The 18,981-nt window shown below is 36.4% G+C and overlaps 1 protein-coding gene across 21 annotated transcripts in view; it reads left to right on the top strand.

Moving 5' to 3' along the window:
• GPHN (gephyrin) overlaps positions 1–18,981 on the top strand; it is a 269,974-nt gene that overhangs the window by 108,063 nt on the left and 142,930 nt on the right. For 18 of the 21 annotated variants that reach the window (XM_077784089.2, XM_031505004.3, XM_085580345.1 and 15 more), the window contains one exon: positions 1,462–1,519. The exons of the other annotated variants lie outside the window; for them this stretch is intronic. Coding sequence is in view for 12 of the 18 variants with exons in the window: in XM_031505004.3 (XP_031360864.1) it covers positions 1,462–1,519 (58 nt within the window). In the remaining 6 variants the exon portion in view is untranslated. The remainder of the gene's footprint in view (positions 1–1,461; positions 1,520–18,981) is intronic. 21 annotated transcript variants of the gene reach the window in all.

Raw genomic sequence — 18,981 nt, 5'->3', positions numbered from 1 at the left:
ACTGGTCAGGTGCACTGTTTACATGCCACCTGAGCCACTGCTTGTCACCGTTTGATGAAACAATCCTTTTTCGTGGTGCTAAAGCCCATTTCTTGTAGCTGTCCCTAGAAACAGCAGTTGAACAAAAGTAATGAAAAATAAAAGTTCATGTTTGTATTTGCACTGGCAAAAAAAGTTTCAGTTCTCTCCAACTTTAAGCTCACTTAATGAATGGGAGCAATGGAAGTCGCAGAAGAAATGCGAGAGAGCATTTGCTACACTCTTTGTCCATGATGAATTTGAATGTAGCCCTGTCTCTGCCTTGGAAATCAGCTGATGTTACCTAGAGCAGTAATGAACTTCAGACTTTTCCTATGCACACTTCATCCTCTGTGAAAAACTTTCAAACACTTCATTTACAAGTATGGAAAGGCAGGATTTAGGTGGAAAATCTTACTGTATTTTCTGCGTTATTCTCTTCTCCTTTTCACTTGACTAAACAGTATTTATAATAGTTCCAAGATATAAGAAAATACACCTCTGTAGAAATGCTGACAATTAGAAAATAAAATTCCAGTAATAGGGAGATAATACAAATACACATTTGATATGTGTCTACTGGTTTACAAAAAATAGGTTCCTATGTAACTTCCATTTTTGTAGGATCCAGAAAATGAATAGTATTGCTGTGTAGAGCCAGCAGGAGGTCATTAGTGCACTCATATTTTTAGGTCTGAATTGTCACCATTGATGAGACTGCTTCATGGAATAAAAGAAGCCATGTCTGTGTGTCTCTGGGGAAAATGTAATATTAACCACCATTTATAGTACATGATATTCATGCATCTTCAGTATGTGAACTGTTCTTTACCAGGATTTTTGCAGGATTTCAAAAAGTAATTTCAGTGAGTTCCATGTAGGAAAAAAACCTCTATTTTTTCTGTGTCAATGACTGCTGTTACCCATCACCCACATTTTATTACCAATTAACTGCAGAGATTTTTCAAACATGGAGGCTATACAGTCTGTGTGATTTGCAATAGCTGTACATGCACATTTAATTTAAAAAATTCAATTTCTAGAATTGTATTTAGATGCATTTCAGACTGTGTGGCAGCACAGTGAAATAACAGAAAGCATATCAGTCTTCAAACACTTAAACTCATTCATATGCCTTAGACAATCAAAAAGAAATCATAGAATATGATGGTTGCTGTTAATATAAAAAATACCATCCTGGTGATGGCAATTTTGATTGTCTGACTTAATTGCTAAAGTGATGGACACCTTGTTTCTAGTATTTATGTTAATCACATACAGATTTTTTGTTGGATAAAGAAAGGGGGTTTTTGATTTGGGACTTACTGGGTTTTACCTCTAAATTGGTAGAAGGAATATTGTATTTTGGAACAAGTCATAAGACTATTAACATACTATATTTTCTGTTACTGATTTTGAGAACTTTTTTTTTCCTGATTTCAGGCTGGGTGGGACTATATCTGCATACAAGATAGTGCCAGACGAAATAGAAGAAATCAAGGTACAGTATTATTGCTTTTCAACACTGAATTTCTTTCTTTGGAAAATTACAGAAATGTCACATTAAAAAGCCACATTAATTCTTGCTTTGAAGTATATCACAGGGGAGAGAGGAAAGTGTCTTAAGTAAAATTATTAGATCCATATTTATGCATCGAAAATGGAATTTTAGTTATTTTTGCAATTACTGTTTACCTTCAGCTTAAGCTGACTTCAGCAGGATTTGTTTGATGCCAGAAACCTGTGTAATTCAACCTATTTGTTTTGCTACCTGAAGACAGATGGGGGACTATGATGAACACTGAGTTATAGTTTCATAACAAAAGATATATGTAACTGTCCTTCTGCTTTTGAGATCTTAAAGCACATCTATATTTTCCAGTATTGTCTTTAGAAGGGGATAGTATGAAGTAAAAAAATTGTTATAAACGCTTTGATTTTGAGTAGTGATAGCAATAAATACTGAAGTTTACCTTCAAAGTAAGGTAACAAAACTCACTTTAGCCAAGTCCACTCGTGAAATGTGCTTCAGCAATTTATGTCAGTTTTTTTTTTTTTTCAGTGGAATTAAGGATGGATACTGGGGGGCATTTTGGCCTGGATCTGATAGTACAGTTTGTGTAGCTGATTCCTCATTTGGTTGTTGGTAGATCAGTCTGACGTATTGCTTGCTCATTGTGATTGCTTAACCCACTCTGCTGTTTCACATATTTATTTTCAGCTTGCAAAGAGAATCAAGAATAGTTGTAAAATCTTATGAAGGGAAATGACTGTGTAATATCTGATGTAGACATGACTTCGCAGTGTGCAAATGGTGAGAATTTATTCCTCTTCAATTAGTATCAAACCCACTGCAAGCAAGTCACTGCGCAGTGACTGCCTTTGCCTGCATCAGTCAAAGTTATCACACCATCATGATCAAAACTTTTTTTTGTCATCTAAGATTCATGGAACTCCTCTGTCCTGAATTTTATCAAGGGGAGACCATGATTTATTACTGGATAGATCCACTATTCAGACTTTGGTCTTGGAATAAAGGAAAGAAAGAAGGCTTTCAAAATTAAATAGTGGTATTTTTGTGATACTCAGAGAACTGCTCCAAAATGATTTTAAAAATTACAAAAACCCTAAACCACAGTCTTTTTAATTTAATATAAGAAAACCAATACCACAGATATTTTGCTAATGTCGAAGATGAAGAAAGCTGATGTTCCTGGTTTCCTCATACTAAATGAGTTTCAGTACACAGAGAAAAATGAAATATTGGGAGATAAATAATTTAACTTTTAGGAATTTACTGCAAGATTAGTATTCACAGGTAGCTTGTTTCTAGTAGCTGTCCTGTCTTGTTCAGTTAGTAGGATTTTGAGGTTGTATTGGAAGTCAGGCCACTTCTCACACCTTAAATGGTTGAATTTCTCAAGCTGTAATACATGTTATTTATATTAAATAAGGCACTACTGGAAGATGCCAAGACAGACAAATATATATTGGATATCAAAAAGTATTATTTCATCTATATGTATTCTGAATAGCAGCTGGTAAACAGTGAGATGTGGTGTCCTTTACCATTTCAAAGGCTCTCCTAGCTGATTTGAGTAGAAAAAGGAGAGAGGAGAAGATAGAAGGCAAATAAGCTTACTGGAATATTGCTTCTTAAGAGAACAGAATCTTCTTTCATGTACCTTAATTAAGTTATTTTGCCCCACAACCATCTCTCCCCTATTTAAGCATGAAATATTAAGGAAGTTAGTCTGATGAAATATGCAAAAATATTAGCTTCACTTTTAAAATCAGATTTAACTTGAGTTGTATTTTCATGTTTTCTGATAGTCCTTAAAAAGAGAACTGCTTTCTTAAATGGCAAAGGAGAAACTTCATGAGAGAGAGAGCAATAGTTACTATGACAAATAAGTCTCTTAGCATTTGCATGTGTTCTAGAAAAGGTGGTAGATTAATCTATTTTGCAGCCCAAAATAACTTATGAGGCAAACTGGTGTATTGATTTTGTTAATTAATGTAATTATGACAAAAGTGGTGAGAGGTATCCTGACTAGTCTCATGCACCATACCAAGGTTAGGAAGGATTGTGTGGAACCATTCACCACTACAATTCCACAGCATCTGTATCAGACTAAAACAAAGTGTCCTGAAACCTACCTTCCCAATATTTTTGTCTCAGGTGCCTAGATTCCCAAAGTGAGAACACTCAACAGGTTGAGTGTTAGGTAACTCTAGGTTACCTAGATACCATCTCAGTTTTCTTCTCTAAAATCTCTTCTAGAAGGTAGATATGTTCTCTTTTACATGATCTTCTACTTCAATAAAATAAGTCTTGAGAGAATGCATAAATGGGTGTACTACCATCTGCATTCCTGTCATTCCTCCACACCAGTTAAGGCAATGTCACTTCATTTTCAGTTCCTGCTGGTTTTAAAATAATTCCAGAATTGATAAAGACAGTAAATACAGAAATTGCAGTACATTTCTGAGAAAGTGTCATTGTTTCAACTTCCTCTAGACTTCTATTCTCATCAGAATATTCATCCTGTAAAGAAACAGATTTTCAAACTAGCAAAAAAACACTGTCAGATTTCAGCCTTGCTCCTCACCCACTGTAATAGTATGTGCCTAAAGGAGAGGTCTTCCAAGTCAAATGATTTCGTGTACATGGGGCCTGGTGAGCCTCTTGGGCACACTGGTTTTGTTGAACAACATGGAGACTGTCTCAAGAATGAAGAGCAATTTTTGACTGTTACAGATTAGGGAAAGTTTACAAAATGTGCCTATAGACTTGTGTCAACAGTATCACCTTACGGTTTATAGTACCGTGAGACGCGGTCTTCTTGATTTCCACATTCTGCCATTACCAAGGAAATATATGATGTGGTGAAGGGTGGTGATTATAGAAGAAGACTCAGTGAATGAGAAAACCACTCCTTAACAGAGTCCTAAAAAAACCACTTGGTTTGGTAGGATTTGCACGTCAACAACAGAAAAGCATTTGTTTTCTGTTGAGTTTATCTGCTTTCATATACACTTTTTATGTAGACATATGCATGCATCTCATCTTAAGGCCAGAAATGGATTTTGTAGCAGGTTCTTAATTCATGAAAGTAATATACGCAAGAAAGACATTGCCAGAACATTTCATTCCTATAATATTTATGGCATGAGACAAATATTCCAGGGTAGAGAATAAAGTTAAGTGGTTGCCTCCTGTGGTAGTTTTGAGAAATCTTGTTAGAAATATTTTGTTAATGCTGGTTATAAATTGTAAATTTAGATGTAAAGCAGTTCTGGAGCAAGATGGGAGGAGGGGGTTTTTAATTCCATTAACCACCCTTTCACACAGAGACACACTTTATGCTCCTCAAGGAACACTCGTAATTCATCTATAGATACTCATTTAAATGAAAACATATATGCATAAAGTATTAAAGGTTGAATTTAGGACTACAGACATTTTTTCCTGAATAATAGTAGGATAGCTCTTTTCCTTTAGGAGTATGTGTTGACTTAATAGTTTACTATATGAAAATTTTTATGTACAGCTGAAACACATTCTTCTCAGATTGCCTTCAGTCTTTGAGAAAGTAGATTCCAGTGATAATGATCCAAGAGTAGAAAATGATAAAAACTATGAAGGAGATCAAAGTAGCCAGAAAGGAAATGAGTGCTGTATCTTTCTAAGAGGTCTGCTGACTTTGTGGTGTCATATACCTACATAATGCTGTATCCCAGAATCTGGTTTTTCTGCTGATAAGAGTAGCTGATGAAGCTTACACAAATCATGTGCAGCCAAGAGATGCTGGCCTTGATCATTATCAAAGCATTTTCATAATTATCAACATGCAGCAAAAATAAATAGCAAGTTGTCAGCAAGTGCCAGTTTGTAGTCCCATATTTAAACAAGCACAAAAGAAAGGTAGTCTTAGCTACTGTGGTTGATAGTCCACAAGAATAGAGTTGTGGCTGAAGATATTTAGATGCCACAAGAGTGGTTTTGTGTCTTCGTACTGGAGAGTGGAGTAGTATTTAAATATCTCTTGCATCTTCTGCAGAATTAGCCTTGCTTTACATGAACAAGGAGGTGTGCTGTCATCCCAGTTTTGCATAGGAGGTTAAGTCCTGGATCTAGTTAACTTCATCACTGTATGGATATTTACCTGCCAAGTGTACCAGCACTGGCCAAGTGCTTCACAAAGAGCTTCTCCAAAGTTTATGATGGGAGGGGGGGGGGGGGGGTCAGAATTTGATGGTAATGCTGAGATTATTGCTCCTTTATCTGTTTGGATGCAGCACAAATTAAAAAGTTTGCCCACTCAGAATAAGTTTTTTGAAGAGGCTCAAGCTGTTTGAAGTGTGTACTCCCACTAATCCTAAAGCACCAAGAAACTTTGCTATTTACCTTGCAGGAATGACAATTCTGGTTCTCAGTTTTTCTGCCCATGTTTTCCTTCTTCTGCATCTCAAATTATAATTACTAACTCACAGCACAAGAGTTCTTACTAAGCATGACATAAAAGGGTATTATCCATTGAATGTCTAGTGTGTATTAACAAGTAGCATCTCTGTAGACTCTAAAGCTTACAGATAAAAGCTTAAAAAGATTTAAAGGACATATGTGATGGTCATGTCACATAGATGTGTGTTGACTAAAACTGAGGGCTTGTCTTTTAACTCTCTTAACATGCACTCAGAGTCTCACCATCCAGCAGACAGTTTGATTATACTCCTGCATCTAGGTAAAGAAAGTTTCTAAAACCTTTTGCAAATGTCCTAGCTAGTAACAAAAACTGACACTGAGATGTCAATTTAGTGTATGAAATCCCCAATACACTTGCAGATTTGGTTTTCCTACTTCTTGGATTTTCATGAAGGAGACTTTCTTATGGACATGAATCCAACTAGAACAATTGAGAAATGGGATGTGTTAAGCTAAAACATCTTTCTCATCATATTTCCCTGTAATTAAAGTTCATCTGATGTACACACAGATTTTTTTTTTTCCTGAGGTAATTTCCAAATCTTGAATTAGCAGGGTCAATCACTTACTAGTGTTCTTTTTCAAACTACATGAGTCATTGTTTAAATGACAAAAAACTGAGTTTTTACTTGCTACATTAATCCTTAATAATTAATCTGCTGCTCCAGATGTTGTTGGTTCCTTGCTAGAGATTGCAGTATTAATAATGGCCGTGCATTTGCCCTTCACTCTTGTAGTTCTTGTCCACAGTTGATTATTTATATTATCTTGAACCATATTATAGTGCTCCTAGACTGTGATTTCCTTATCTGTTGTATTATGTAATTTTTAATTCTCATGAGTCCTTTGTTGATCTAAGTTTTGTTTATTCTAAAACTTATTTTGTCCCTTTTTCTGAAAAGTTCAGTCTGTATTACACTGGGGTCTCCTCTAGGCTTTTGGTGCCAAGCATGGCTGTGCAAGCCTGAGTAGTCCAGGCACAGTCTCACACCAGTGAAATATGAGTGTTTCATAATAATGCCTTTTCTGTTGTGGGATTTTTTTTTTCCCCCACCTATGAAGCCATTAGTAGTTGTGAATATCAGTTTTGACTTTTGGATTGTTTCTGCTCTGATAGGTTTGAGACTGCTTTTGCTTGGAGGACATGACTGTTCTCCATGCTATAACTTTTGCTATCTCAAATTTCTGTATAGAAACTCCCTAAGGAGTACTCACTAAAGGGGCTTTTCATCTTCTGTGGATGATGGATACTCACTGCAATCACAGACTCTCAACCAAAAATACACCTTTACCAAAAAAAAAAGTAAAATGAGAGGTGGCTGAAGTTTCTATCAAACTCTGATCTGGGACTGCTAAATGTGTCAAAATATTCCTCTGCTTTCCTAACAAGGGCATCATATGCCTAGACACTCTGGATGAAAGAGTACACTCACCAACTTCCCACATGAAAATAGGAATTGTCACTTTTTGTTTTCCTGCTGTCTTCCATCTTATGTTGCATAGGCTTTGTGGCTTCAGAGACTTCATGTCTCTAGAAAGGACAGATGAGACCACGTCACCAAGTAACCTTGTCTTGAATGTAGAAGATACTGAAGCATTGTTATAAATTCCCGTCCCCTAATGCGAGTAGAATTTAAGTGAATGCATTTTATATTGTATTGTGTAATTTAGTCTTGCAAACATGCAGAAGTTTAGCCTGTGATTTGTATATCGTGGAATATTGCCACATGGGGAAGGGCAGGAAGACCGTGCATCCATTTAAGTTGAAATTCAATGCTAACAAGACAAAATAATTTTAGAAATATTATTATTTACTTTCTAAAGCAAACAAAATAGTTCTGTATTTCTCCTGCAAAGGGAGAACAAAAATAGCTGAAAGTTAATTTGCAAGACAAACCTATTGTTCATCCTTTAAGCATTTCTGGTTGCCCAGCATTTAAGCTCTTGCCCTTAATAGGGGACATTAATGTGTATCAGATTTTTCATTACTACAGACCTGTTTGTCTATTCAGCCTTTCTTAATTATGTATCTTAGAAACAGGATTTGAAATCTCTTGTTTTCCAGCATAAAAAAAATTAAAATTCTCTGCTTCTCTGTGGCTGTAAGAAACAATTTTGTCCAAATTCCTCCTGGCTTTCTTTCATTTTCCATTTTTGCTGAATATTTATCTTTGTACCAGCCATCACCTGAAACCTAGTTGACTCCTAGGGCATCTTCTGACCAGCTCTAACACAGTCTCTTGTACATTTCATCTGACTCCTTATACTGGGCAATGTTTTCAGTGCCTTCTGTTCTCACTGGAAAAGTAATTTCTTAAATGGGATGTCACTTAGCATGAATGAGAAGAAAAAAGATGCTCAGCTTCATTAAGCAGCAAATAGCTTTTGGCAAGTGTATAAGTAAATCAAGTTTATATAAAAGCCCTAATAATTTTCCACGTGACCTGTTACATTAAGCTTTGCTTGGTTTTATTTACCCTGTAAGAATGCATTCTGATGATTCTTACTTGAGGTCATGAAGGAAACTTAATGTTATCCTATGAAAACTGAAAATGTCATAAATAATTAAGGGCTTGACTGAGTTTGAAAGAGATCAATATTATGTTCATTTCTTGTGGTAAATTTATTTCTGAAATATATTCTTTCTATGATTGTCACAAGAGGTGAATGCTGGACCTGTATATATAAGAGAAAAGGTTATTAGGATTGTTTTGGTTTGCTTTTTTTTGAAAAAAACCCAAAACCTTCAGGTTCTATATGCTGGTTCTTTGAATATAGGGAGAAAGAGATCAGAGATGTTGTTTAGAGTTTTTTGGTTTGGTGTTTGTATTTTTTTTAAAGAACCCTCAATTGTAGAGCTATTTACAGATTGTATCTTAATAAATTATGAAAATTATTATTTGTAGAGAAATTACTGTAAATAAGGACATTAAAATGCTTAGTGGTTGGGTGACAAACCATCTGATAAAATTCAGCAGAGATTAATGTTAAATGATGTGTATAGGAGATTGAAAAAATCCCAAATTCCAATTTGCATATAAAATAGAAATCTCTAATTAGACTACTGTGCTCCAAGGATGAAGGCTGAGCAGTGTGCTGAGGTGGTTACTGTTAGCTCAGAGTTCAAGAGCAGCTGAAGGGGCAGAGGCATGGGAGCCATGGGGGTGGGCTGAGGAGGAGGGAAACAAGACCAGAACATTGAACTTCTCTTGTCCATGAGCCTCTGGTGCCACATCATGTACAATGGCATGTGAAGGGCTGTTCCCTTAATCACAAAAAAGGCACACTACCACTGAAAAATGTTTAGAGACATATTATAAGAATAATCTAATTTATAGAAGCACTTTCATGCGAGGAACAGATAGACTGGGACAGAAATGTTCGCAAGTGGCACATTTGGTTGCATTTCAGCAACATTCCTCCTTATTTATACTGCACTCTTAAAATTAACTCTCGTTCTTGATTTATGCAAATTTTAGACTGCCTGAAAGCAGGTGCCAAAGTTTTGATTGTGTTTTCTATTGGTTGATAATGCACTGATTGTAAGGAGAAAAAAAACCAAAACACACACAGCACAGCAAAAACCAGTTTAATACACCATGTTTTCCTGAAAAATATTTGCAACTGGTAGACTGCAAATAATTCTGCTAGAGTAGTGTAGTTTATTTTGCTTTCATAGTATGTTTTTAGATGATTGACAAGGTTATGTTTTAAGATGTGATTGGAAACCACAGTAGGAAGACTCCTAAAACTACACAAGCCTCCCTGTGACATGCAAATTTGTAAACTATGAATAGAATGATTCTTAGTACTTCACTGTGTGATTGCGCCTCATAGAACTTCTCTGAAAAATAAGTAGGTTTTTTGTGGTGTCTTATTCCTATTAGTGACCCTGTCATATATAAGGTCCATTGTCTAAAACAGAATATGAAACATGAAGTGTTTTTAAGAGAAAACAAAAAACTTCCTTCAAGGAGGTATCATAAGGGAATAAAGATGGTATAAAAGTATTGACATGTTGAACTGTGGCTAGAAGCATTTTATTTGCCCAAATACTTTCTTTTTATCAGTTGTACAAGATTGGTCTAGATGAGATTTTGTGCTGATGAGCTGTGTTTGAGCACTGATGTATAATGAAAAATTAGAAGTGGATTCTATGTTTTTTTGAGTATATTGGGCAAGTGGCTCTTCTCATCTCCAGTAGTGCACAGGCCTGGAATGTTGGCTTAACTGATGTCCTAAAGGCTTCAAGAAATGGTTGTCTTCCAGCAAAATAAAATCATAGCCAAGTGTGTAGAGACAAATTTAAAAACGCCTGCCTTAGCCCTATCCACCCTGTCCTTGGTGCCAAGAACTGAACATTACTTTGAGTCATATCTGTGTTGCCAAGTCGTGCAAACCAATAAAATTCATCTATCTATAAAGTAAAACGTGGTGCTGGAGATCCAGCATACATCATCTGTTCTTTGATATGTTTTATTTTAAATTATTTCTAGTATTAATCTGTGTGTCTTTTAACAGCTGGAGTGGATTGCACGTGCTGCTGAAGTCTGTCTTTCAAATAATGTTCATATGAGCAAAGGCAATATGAACCAAAGTCTGTTAAGCAGAGAGGTATTAAAAGTACTGTTTTTTACTAACAGGCTGTGGTAGATATGTCCCCAGCCTTCAGCCAGCAGCTGTATTCCCATAACACAGCATGCCAGGCTACAAATGTGAAATTCATAATACAGTACCCTTGTTACTAGTGAAACTATATTGTCTGAGCTAAGTATTTAGTGAGTGCCCAGCCCTTCTAGCAGACTATTCAAAGAAAAAAACAAATGATGTTCTAGACTAATGGTCTCCAAATAGTTTGATTATCTTCCTCATCAGTAAAGAGTTTTTGAACTTTTAGCCTCCAATAATGTATATTCCAATATTTTCTCCCTGCACTCCTGTAGATCATAGAATCATTTGGCTGGAAAAGACTCAAAGATCATCTAATACAAAGATCAACCCCAGCACTGCCAAGTCCTCTGCTAAACCATGTCCCCTAGGCCCCAGGTAGATGTCTTTTAAATACCTCCAGAGATGGTGATTCCACTGCTTCTCTGGGCAGTCTGCTCCAATGCTTGATAACCAATCTAAATCTTCCCTGGTGCAATTTGATGCCTTTTTATCTTGTCCTGTCACTTGTTACCTGAGAGACTTGTCCCCATCTTGCTACAATCCCCTTTCAGGCAGCTGTAGAGAACAATAAGATTCCACCTGAGACTCTTCTTCTTCAGGCTAAACAACCCCAGCTCCCTCAGACATTGGTCTGCTCCACGTGAAAAAATATTGCAACGATTTTAAGGAAGGAAGTCCAGCAGATATGTTATCAGGCTGAAAGAAATTCTTCCCCTGAAGTTGCTTCTGTATCATGATAAAAAAGCTTTCCCAAGAACTTCCTCTGGGGTTTTTTTGGGTTTTTTTCCAAGATAAAAAGGCTTATTGTATTCATTAATAATGATAACCACTATATTTTATTTGCTGTTTCATTTGTGTGGACAATAGTTTGTGGAACTATTTATTTTCATGGTTTTTACCTCAGGGAACTAATAAGTGATGCCACCATGTAAGAGGAAAGAAAAAAGAGCAGGGTCTATCTTGGGCGGAGGCATCAGATTCTTAAGGAAGTGGGATTGATATGGACAAATTATCTCAGAGCTGTGGTCCAACAAAAGCCAATTAGTTTTGTCACGGTCTGCGTAGAAAACACTGAATAAGTATTTGACTGGACAACAGTAGTATTATATATTTGGGTGCAAGATTTTTTTATGTGTGTGCTTTACCAAACAATGTTTTGATATTGCAAGACAAATTATGTAATTTATTGTGTCTGAAGTCACAATATTTGCTCTTTTGGATTCTCTCATTACTGAACTGTGTCTTAGTATGCACTTATTTAGGCAAAGGAAACCTTTTCAAATTAAAGACTAATGTAAGATTAAAGCTTGGTGATTTCCTTTTCATTTCCCTTATGGTTTTGATATGTTCATTTTCTGGATTCCTCCATGAATAAATAGGTAATATTTTGATATTATTTACTGTAATACTGATTCTGCGCTTTTCAATTACAGTAGGATTTCAGAAATTCTGTGACTCAATTGACCTAAAGGAAAGGTATAAGGGAGGGAATGCTACTGAATCCTCAAAGTTCAGTTAAAGGTGGAGTGGTTGAAGACTTTCACTTTTTAAAATATGATCTTATAAAAAAAGAGACAAGAATTTCTAGAATTGTTCTGGCAGAAATGATTGCACTCATTTTCAGCTGCCTTATCATTAGGACAAGATCAGGTGTGATCCTAAGACTGCAAAGGTAACACATATACTCCTTTCGTCATTTCTGCATAGAGTAACGTTTCTATTACCTCTAATTATCACCTGCTTTGTTACTGTTATGCTCTATCAAAATACCCTTGATTTTAAAATACAAATATGGTAACATTTTCTCTGAGTAGCTTCAGGAGCATGATGACATAAATCTCTCTTTTAACAAATAGGCTGATCCCCTATGGAAATTTGTACTGCTCAGTTCTGTCGCTTTAAAGGGTTCTTCTGTGTTCTTGGTAGTTGAACATAATTTAACATGAGTGAGCATTACCCAAGATATATAACTCTGGAGAATGAAACTGTGTATCTGAGGATGCCTTATGAAGAGAAGAGCTTAACATCAAGATGTTTTAAAAATCTTGTCCTCCTTTAACAAGGCAGAAAATAACCCTTTATTTATATGGAGTGTCTTCTGTATTTTAATAAGTTTTTATAGGAAATAATGCTGCATGAAACAGGCAATGTGTAAAAATAAAGCTGGCTGTCATTTGGGACACTGAAGCTAACACTTGAGTTTTACAGAGGATCTTGAGGCTCTAAATGACAGCACACAATTATGGTGAGGCAGTTTTGAAGGAAAGATGACCATGTTTAAAATTAGAGAGCTATAGAGAACTGCTTTACATACAAAAGCTCTAAATGCTTCTAAGTAGTGTTACAAACTGTGAACACTTCTGCTGGTGAGAAATCTAAAGGGATTGTTATGTTTTGAAAATAAAAAAAATAATTTGTGAAGTAGTATGCTCTCAGTGTAATTAAAGCTTTTGCAGATATTATACCCACTACAGAGCTGACTTCTGAGACACCCAGCAAAAGAACTCAGAAATTGAATCTCACAGATAATGAAAAATTCTGAATTTTCTGGGAATTAATATTTTTTTGCAGACCTGATTATTAAAAGTGTTTAGTACAAACATTTTGACCATTTAGCCAATAGCTGGTATGCAGGCATGAAGCTTTCTTAATAATGACACAGTTCCCTACATTTGCCTTTTTGCTTTAATTAAAACAACTGAGCTACACCTCAGGTATTTGTGTACCCAGGCATTTTTACAATTCATTATTATATTTAAATGTTTTATATGAAGCATATAAAACTTTATACAGATTTTAATATGTGTGTGCACATTCAGAACATTTTGAATTTCAGTATTTTGTTGCACAATTTCAGTATCTTAAACTCTTTAAAAATCAATCCTGTATTTGGAGAAATAGTATTTTAACAGAGTCCTACTTTTGCAACAGGAAAAACAGCTGATTATGTTGCAGTTCATCTAACACCATTGCAATTTCATAATGTACAAATTAAAAAAAGAAAAAGCACTATTCCTAGTAGAATAAATAGCTAATTTCAGAGTCACTTTTGTTGAAAAGCTTTTTAAATTCACTCTGGTGGGTCTCTACCAGTGGAAAGATTATTGGATATGTTTGGGCACTTATATTGCCTTCTGAGAATGGCTAAATTAAAAGGAAAGAAAACCAAAGGCAATATTCTTACTGGCCTTATAATTATGTATTTTGAATATGTACGAAACATGAAATTAACATGTTATCATCTATTTTCAAATTTTATCCTTTCTTGTGGTTTTAATTAAGAATTTGTTCTCTCATAGAATCATTTAGGTTGTAAATGACTTTTAAGATCATCAAGTCCAACTGTAAAACTTAACCATTAAGTCATATTCCCAAGTGCCCCATCTGCATGTCTTTTAAATACATCCAGAGAGTGTAATTCCACCACTCCCATGAGTAGCCTATTCCAATGCTTGGTAACCCTTTTGGTAAAGGCATTTTTTTCATAAGATGCCATGTAACCCCCCCTGGCACAACTTGAAATGTCTGCCATTCTTCTTATGCAATATTTTATGATATGACATAAATATGTAATTTATTTATTATTTATTCCTTGTTATTTGTGAAAAGAGACCAAACCCCACCTCTCTACAGCCTCCTTTCAGGTGGTTGTAGAGAATAGTAAGGTCTCCCTGAGCCTCCTTTTCTCCAGACTAAACACCTCCAGCTCCCTCAGCAGCTCCTCATCAAAAACTTGTGCTCAGATCCTTCACCAGCTTCATTGCCTGTCTTTGGATACATCATCGGCAGTCATAGCACATTTCTTCAAATTAATACATGGGGCACAAGTTTTTCTGACTGCATATTTAATGTCACATTTAAATCACTTTAACATGTAGTTTCAAAATCAGGAATAAGATGCAGTGCATTAAGCCCACTGACAAATAACAAGATTCTTAAACAAATAGGGCAGATAATAGCTTAGTAACATAAATATATAAAAAATTTGAAACTTTGGTATAAACAGTTAATTTAAAATGGTCTTCTAGATCACTGGCATTTCTCTCATGCAAAACTCTCCATGGAAACCTGATTTTTTTGCTCTTTGCCATTGTAGATTATCTGTGGGGAACTGAAGGCAACATCCAAAATACAGAGTTTGCGAAAGAAGTAAACGTTTTCTTATCAGACCTCAGTCAGACACTGAAATCTATCCAATGAACAGAGAATACTAATGAATTTTTTTTGTACAAGTAGGTCAGTGAGAAATTTAATATGTCCCTATAAAAACATCATTATAATATAAGGAGTCTAGAGGTGTGAAGTCTGTTTATTCTTTTAGCCTGCAATTGTTTCCTTAGCAAAATAGTATTCTCTTGTCAGTACTGTAAATTAGGATGGCCAGATGTTAACTTGCTAGTTAAGACCTTCAACTGAGTATATTTAATTGAAGTAGTAGTCTATTTTCCTGTGCCTCAATTTTATCATGAGTTAATTTTTTGTTTAGTTTTGTTATGGTTTTTTGTTTGTTTCTTTTAAGGGTCAAAAAAATACAGGAATTTAAATTTTCCTAAAATCAAAAAAAATTTGGTAGATAAGTTGCTGTCTAAAAAAAAGGTCTTATTGCTTTTGGCTTGTAGTGTAAAAAGCTGTATGCTGTTCATTCAAATTAAATATTTTTAGTGTAGCCAATGGTCTTACATTTTCTTGCTGATATTTTGAAATTTTGGTGACAGTCAAAAATTGCTTGGAGTTTCCTAAATATATCTGCTTTTGGAATTAGGCAGAAGTGAAAGCTGAACAGGAGCTGAAGACTTAAGGGACTACTAAATGATCTGTGACATTTAGGAAGTAATTGCTGTGATGGCTTGAAAATTGGATGAATTTTTTCAAGTTGATCGGTATGGATGTTTACACCTGCAAAACCAACATACTGTGCTTATATACATTGCTACAAATGTAAAGGCTCTTTGAAAGATTTCTGCTATAGAATTATTGGATTCCTGATAGACCTGATATTTAACAACAGATATATAAATCTTATCAGAAGAAAAAAAATTTTTGATTTCTTTTTAATATTTTCAAATATCATAATGTTAGTAGGCATGGAGAGAGAGCTCTTACAGGACAGAAAAGACTTAATAGTAATTGCAAGAAAAAAGAAAATGCCTCTCCTGTAGTTAGAAGTGATGGGTCTTGAAATGAAAAGGGAATTGTGTGTGTGTGTGGGCAGAAAACAAGAGAGAGGGAAGCGCCAGGTTCTTTCTGGATCTCAGTAAGAAAGGCCTGACAACAAATACCTGAATGAAATACCTGCTTTCATAAAGCAAAGGAAGAGGAGGAATCTAGGTAGCGAATAAATCTTACTGCCTTCAGATGCTGGGAACTTGTATGTTCATGCAACATCAGATGTGGATGGATTTCTTCACTTCTGAGGAATTTCTGCTACTTTTTTAGATAAAGGAAAGCCATGCTGGTGGTGTAATCAGCAGAACTGAATTGGAGCTGCCTACAGGCTCCTCCATTACAGTGAGGTAGATGGGTCTGTCCTTTGGCCAAAGAGGTTTGTGAGCATGACACACACATTCCTGAAAACCATGCTGAACACAGAGCTCAGGGCTACTTTCTGTAGGAAGTTAAGGGAACTGTTATGTGAATTGCTAATTGTGCAATGGCCTCCTAGTCAGGAACACTACAATATAAGAAATGTTATAAACAGAACAGTGTGTGGTCCTTGATTTCCAGAGGGTGTTGCCCAGTTGTTGCTCTCAGATGAAATTTATTGCCTATCTCCCTCATCCACTAATGCCACCTACTCTCTCTTACTGAAAATACTATCTGTATGACTGTGCTGCTTGTGTAGGCTCTTCATCACTCTCCAGCACTGAAGTGGCAATTGTCTCTACAAGGGAAAGCAGTAGTCCAGAGATAACATATACTGCATGCATCATCATCCCTAAAGTAGGATGTGTAGGAGATGATACAACTCTTTGAAAGGGGCAATATGTTATTTTTAGTTATTGCAATGAAGCCTTTATTCCGAGTTGCATTGAGCGGTGATTTGACCTTGTCCAGAAAGGTAAGTTTTGCAATTAAATGACCAAAAATCACTTACATAAACATTTTCCTGTAACAGACCATATGTTAGAATAATGGTATATAAAGCAGATGATACACAGTTGAAAAGACTCATTATTTCTTATGCAACTCGTCTTTGAACTGTATAAATAACTCTGGATTCTGGTAAAGGTTACCGTGTCTGTCTTCTTAAATCTTTAACATAACAAACAAGTACTTCTAGTCCAGAGGGCTTTCCATGAGTTCTGGAAATTACTTCTAGAAATTACTCATACTTTAGCAAGGAGGGTTCTGATCAGTGGCACAGGATCTGGTTGGAGACCTGTCACTAGTGGAGTCTTCTGAGGTAAAATATTGGGCTCAGTGGTCAAAAACTTAGTCATCAATTTCTTGGATGAAGGGCAGATCCCTCCTCAGCAGGGTCACTGATGACACAAAGCTGGGAGCAGTGACTGATACCCCAGAGGCTGTGCAGCCCTTCAGAAGGATCTCAGCAGGCTGCAGAGATGGGCAGAGAAGAACTGCCTGAGATTCAGCAAAGGCAGGGGCAGGGTCCTGCACCTGGGCAGGAATAACCCCATGGCCCAGCCCAGACTGAGGGCTGAGCTGCTGGGAAGCAGCTCTGTGGAGAAAGGCCTGGAGGTGCTGGTGGACACCAAACTGTCCCTGAGCCAGCAGTGTGTCCTTGTGCCAGGAGGGCCCATGGGATCCTGAGCTGCATTGGGAAGAGCACGGCCAGCAGGGCAGGGGAGGGGATCCTGCCCCTCTGCTCAGCCCTGGTGAGCCTCACCTGCAGTGCTGTGTCCAGTTCTGGGCTCCTCAGGACCAGAGAGACAGGGAGCTCCTGGAGCAGGTCCAGTGAAGGACTCTGAAGATGAGGGGACTGGAGCATCCCTCTTACAAGGAAAGGCTGAGGGAGCCAGTTAAACTATGAGAGGAGGGGGCTGAAAGGGAACATCATAAATGTCTATCAGCATCTGAAGGGAGGGTGTCAGAGGAACATTGGGAACATGGGAATTATGCCAAACATCTGGCATCCTTACCAAGATTGGAACAAGAGAATGTTAAGCCTAAAGGCTTAACAATTTGTGTGTTTGCTGAAGATGCTATGAATCTGTGTGGAAAACCACTGTATGAGTATGTCACTTATTGTGATTGAAAACAATCACATGCATGGAATGCTTGAGACATGTTTTGTGTGTTACAAAATTAGCAAGAGGCCCTAAGGATCAATTAGAAGGCAATGGTGTATCTCTAAAGAAATTCAATAAAAGGGAGTTCACATGGGAGAGAGAGTAGGAAGAGAAGAACAACACCTGTTAATCTAAAATCTACTGCACTGCATCAGTCTTTTTTCTCCTTGCCGACATCTTGGTACCAACATTTTGATATTTTGTATTTAGATTATTTCTTACATTTAGATTTTTCTTTGCATTTGATCCCATCACCAACAGTCAGACTCTTCTTGGTGTTGCCAAGCAATAGGACAAGAGGCCATGAGTAAAAACTGATGCACAGGAAGTTCCACCTGAACGTGGGGAAGAACTTTACAGTGCAGGTGATCAAGCAGTGGAAAGGATTGCCCAAAAGGGTGTTGGAGACTCTCTCCTCTGCACAGGGTTCTATCCAGGTGATTCTTGAGTACCTCTGCAGCAGTCAAGAGACTTGATATGATCGCTGCAAGTATTTCTAAGGAGAAAGTATTCTATGCTTCTCTCATTATGATACCACTGATTAGTATTTCTTTTATTATATAATCAGTGAAGTTTGGCATATGTCTTTAGAAAAAAAAAAAAGAGATGACAAATGATTCTGCTTAGACTTGTCCTTTCCAACTCTTTTCATGTATTTCTTTGAACTTTCTTCATGTCTTAGTCAATCTTTGTGGCTTTGCTAACATTATGAGACCATGTTGAGCTAGATCTGTGAAGCATTTGCTTTATTAAGCTTTTGTTTACTCCAGGTGCAGCAATTTTAACAAATTAGGAAGACTTTTTGCAAACTTGTCTCTTGTTTAGTTGGCTCAGAAGAATATACATGTTTTACTTTTATATATAGATAGCCTTTAATATATAATAAAGAGACAATATATCTTTCTTTATAGCACAAAATAATTTCCAAGAATTTAAGACCTTAGAAACAATGAGGATTAGACTACAACAGGGGTTTTCTTCCAAAAGTACTGTAGGTTGTTTGAAATTCTGTATATTATTTTGCCTGAGAGATTCACAACACCATAAAGGCAT

This window comes from Lonchura striata, chromosome 5 (assembly GCF_050655825.1).
Source record: "Lonchura striata isolate lonStrDom1 chromosome 5, ASM5065582v1, whole genome shotgun sequence".
Taxonomy (NCBI): Eukaryota; Metazoa; Chordata; class Aves; order Passeriformes; family Estrildidae; genus Lonchura; species Lonchura striata.
This window is presented reverse-complemented; position numbering and strand designations above follow the sequence as displayed.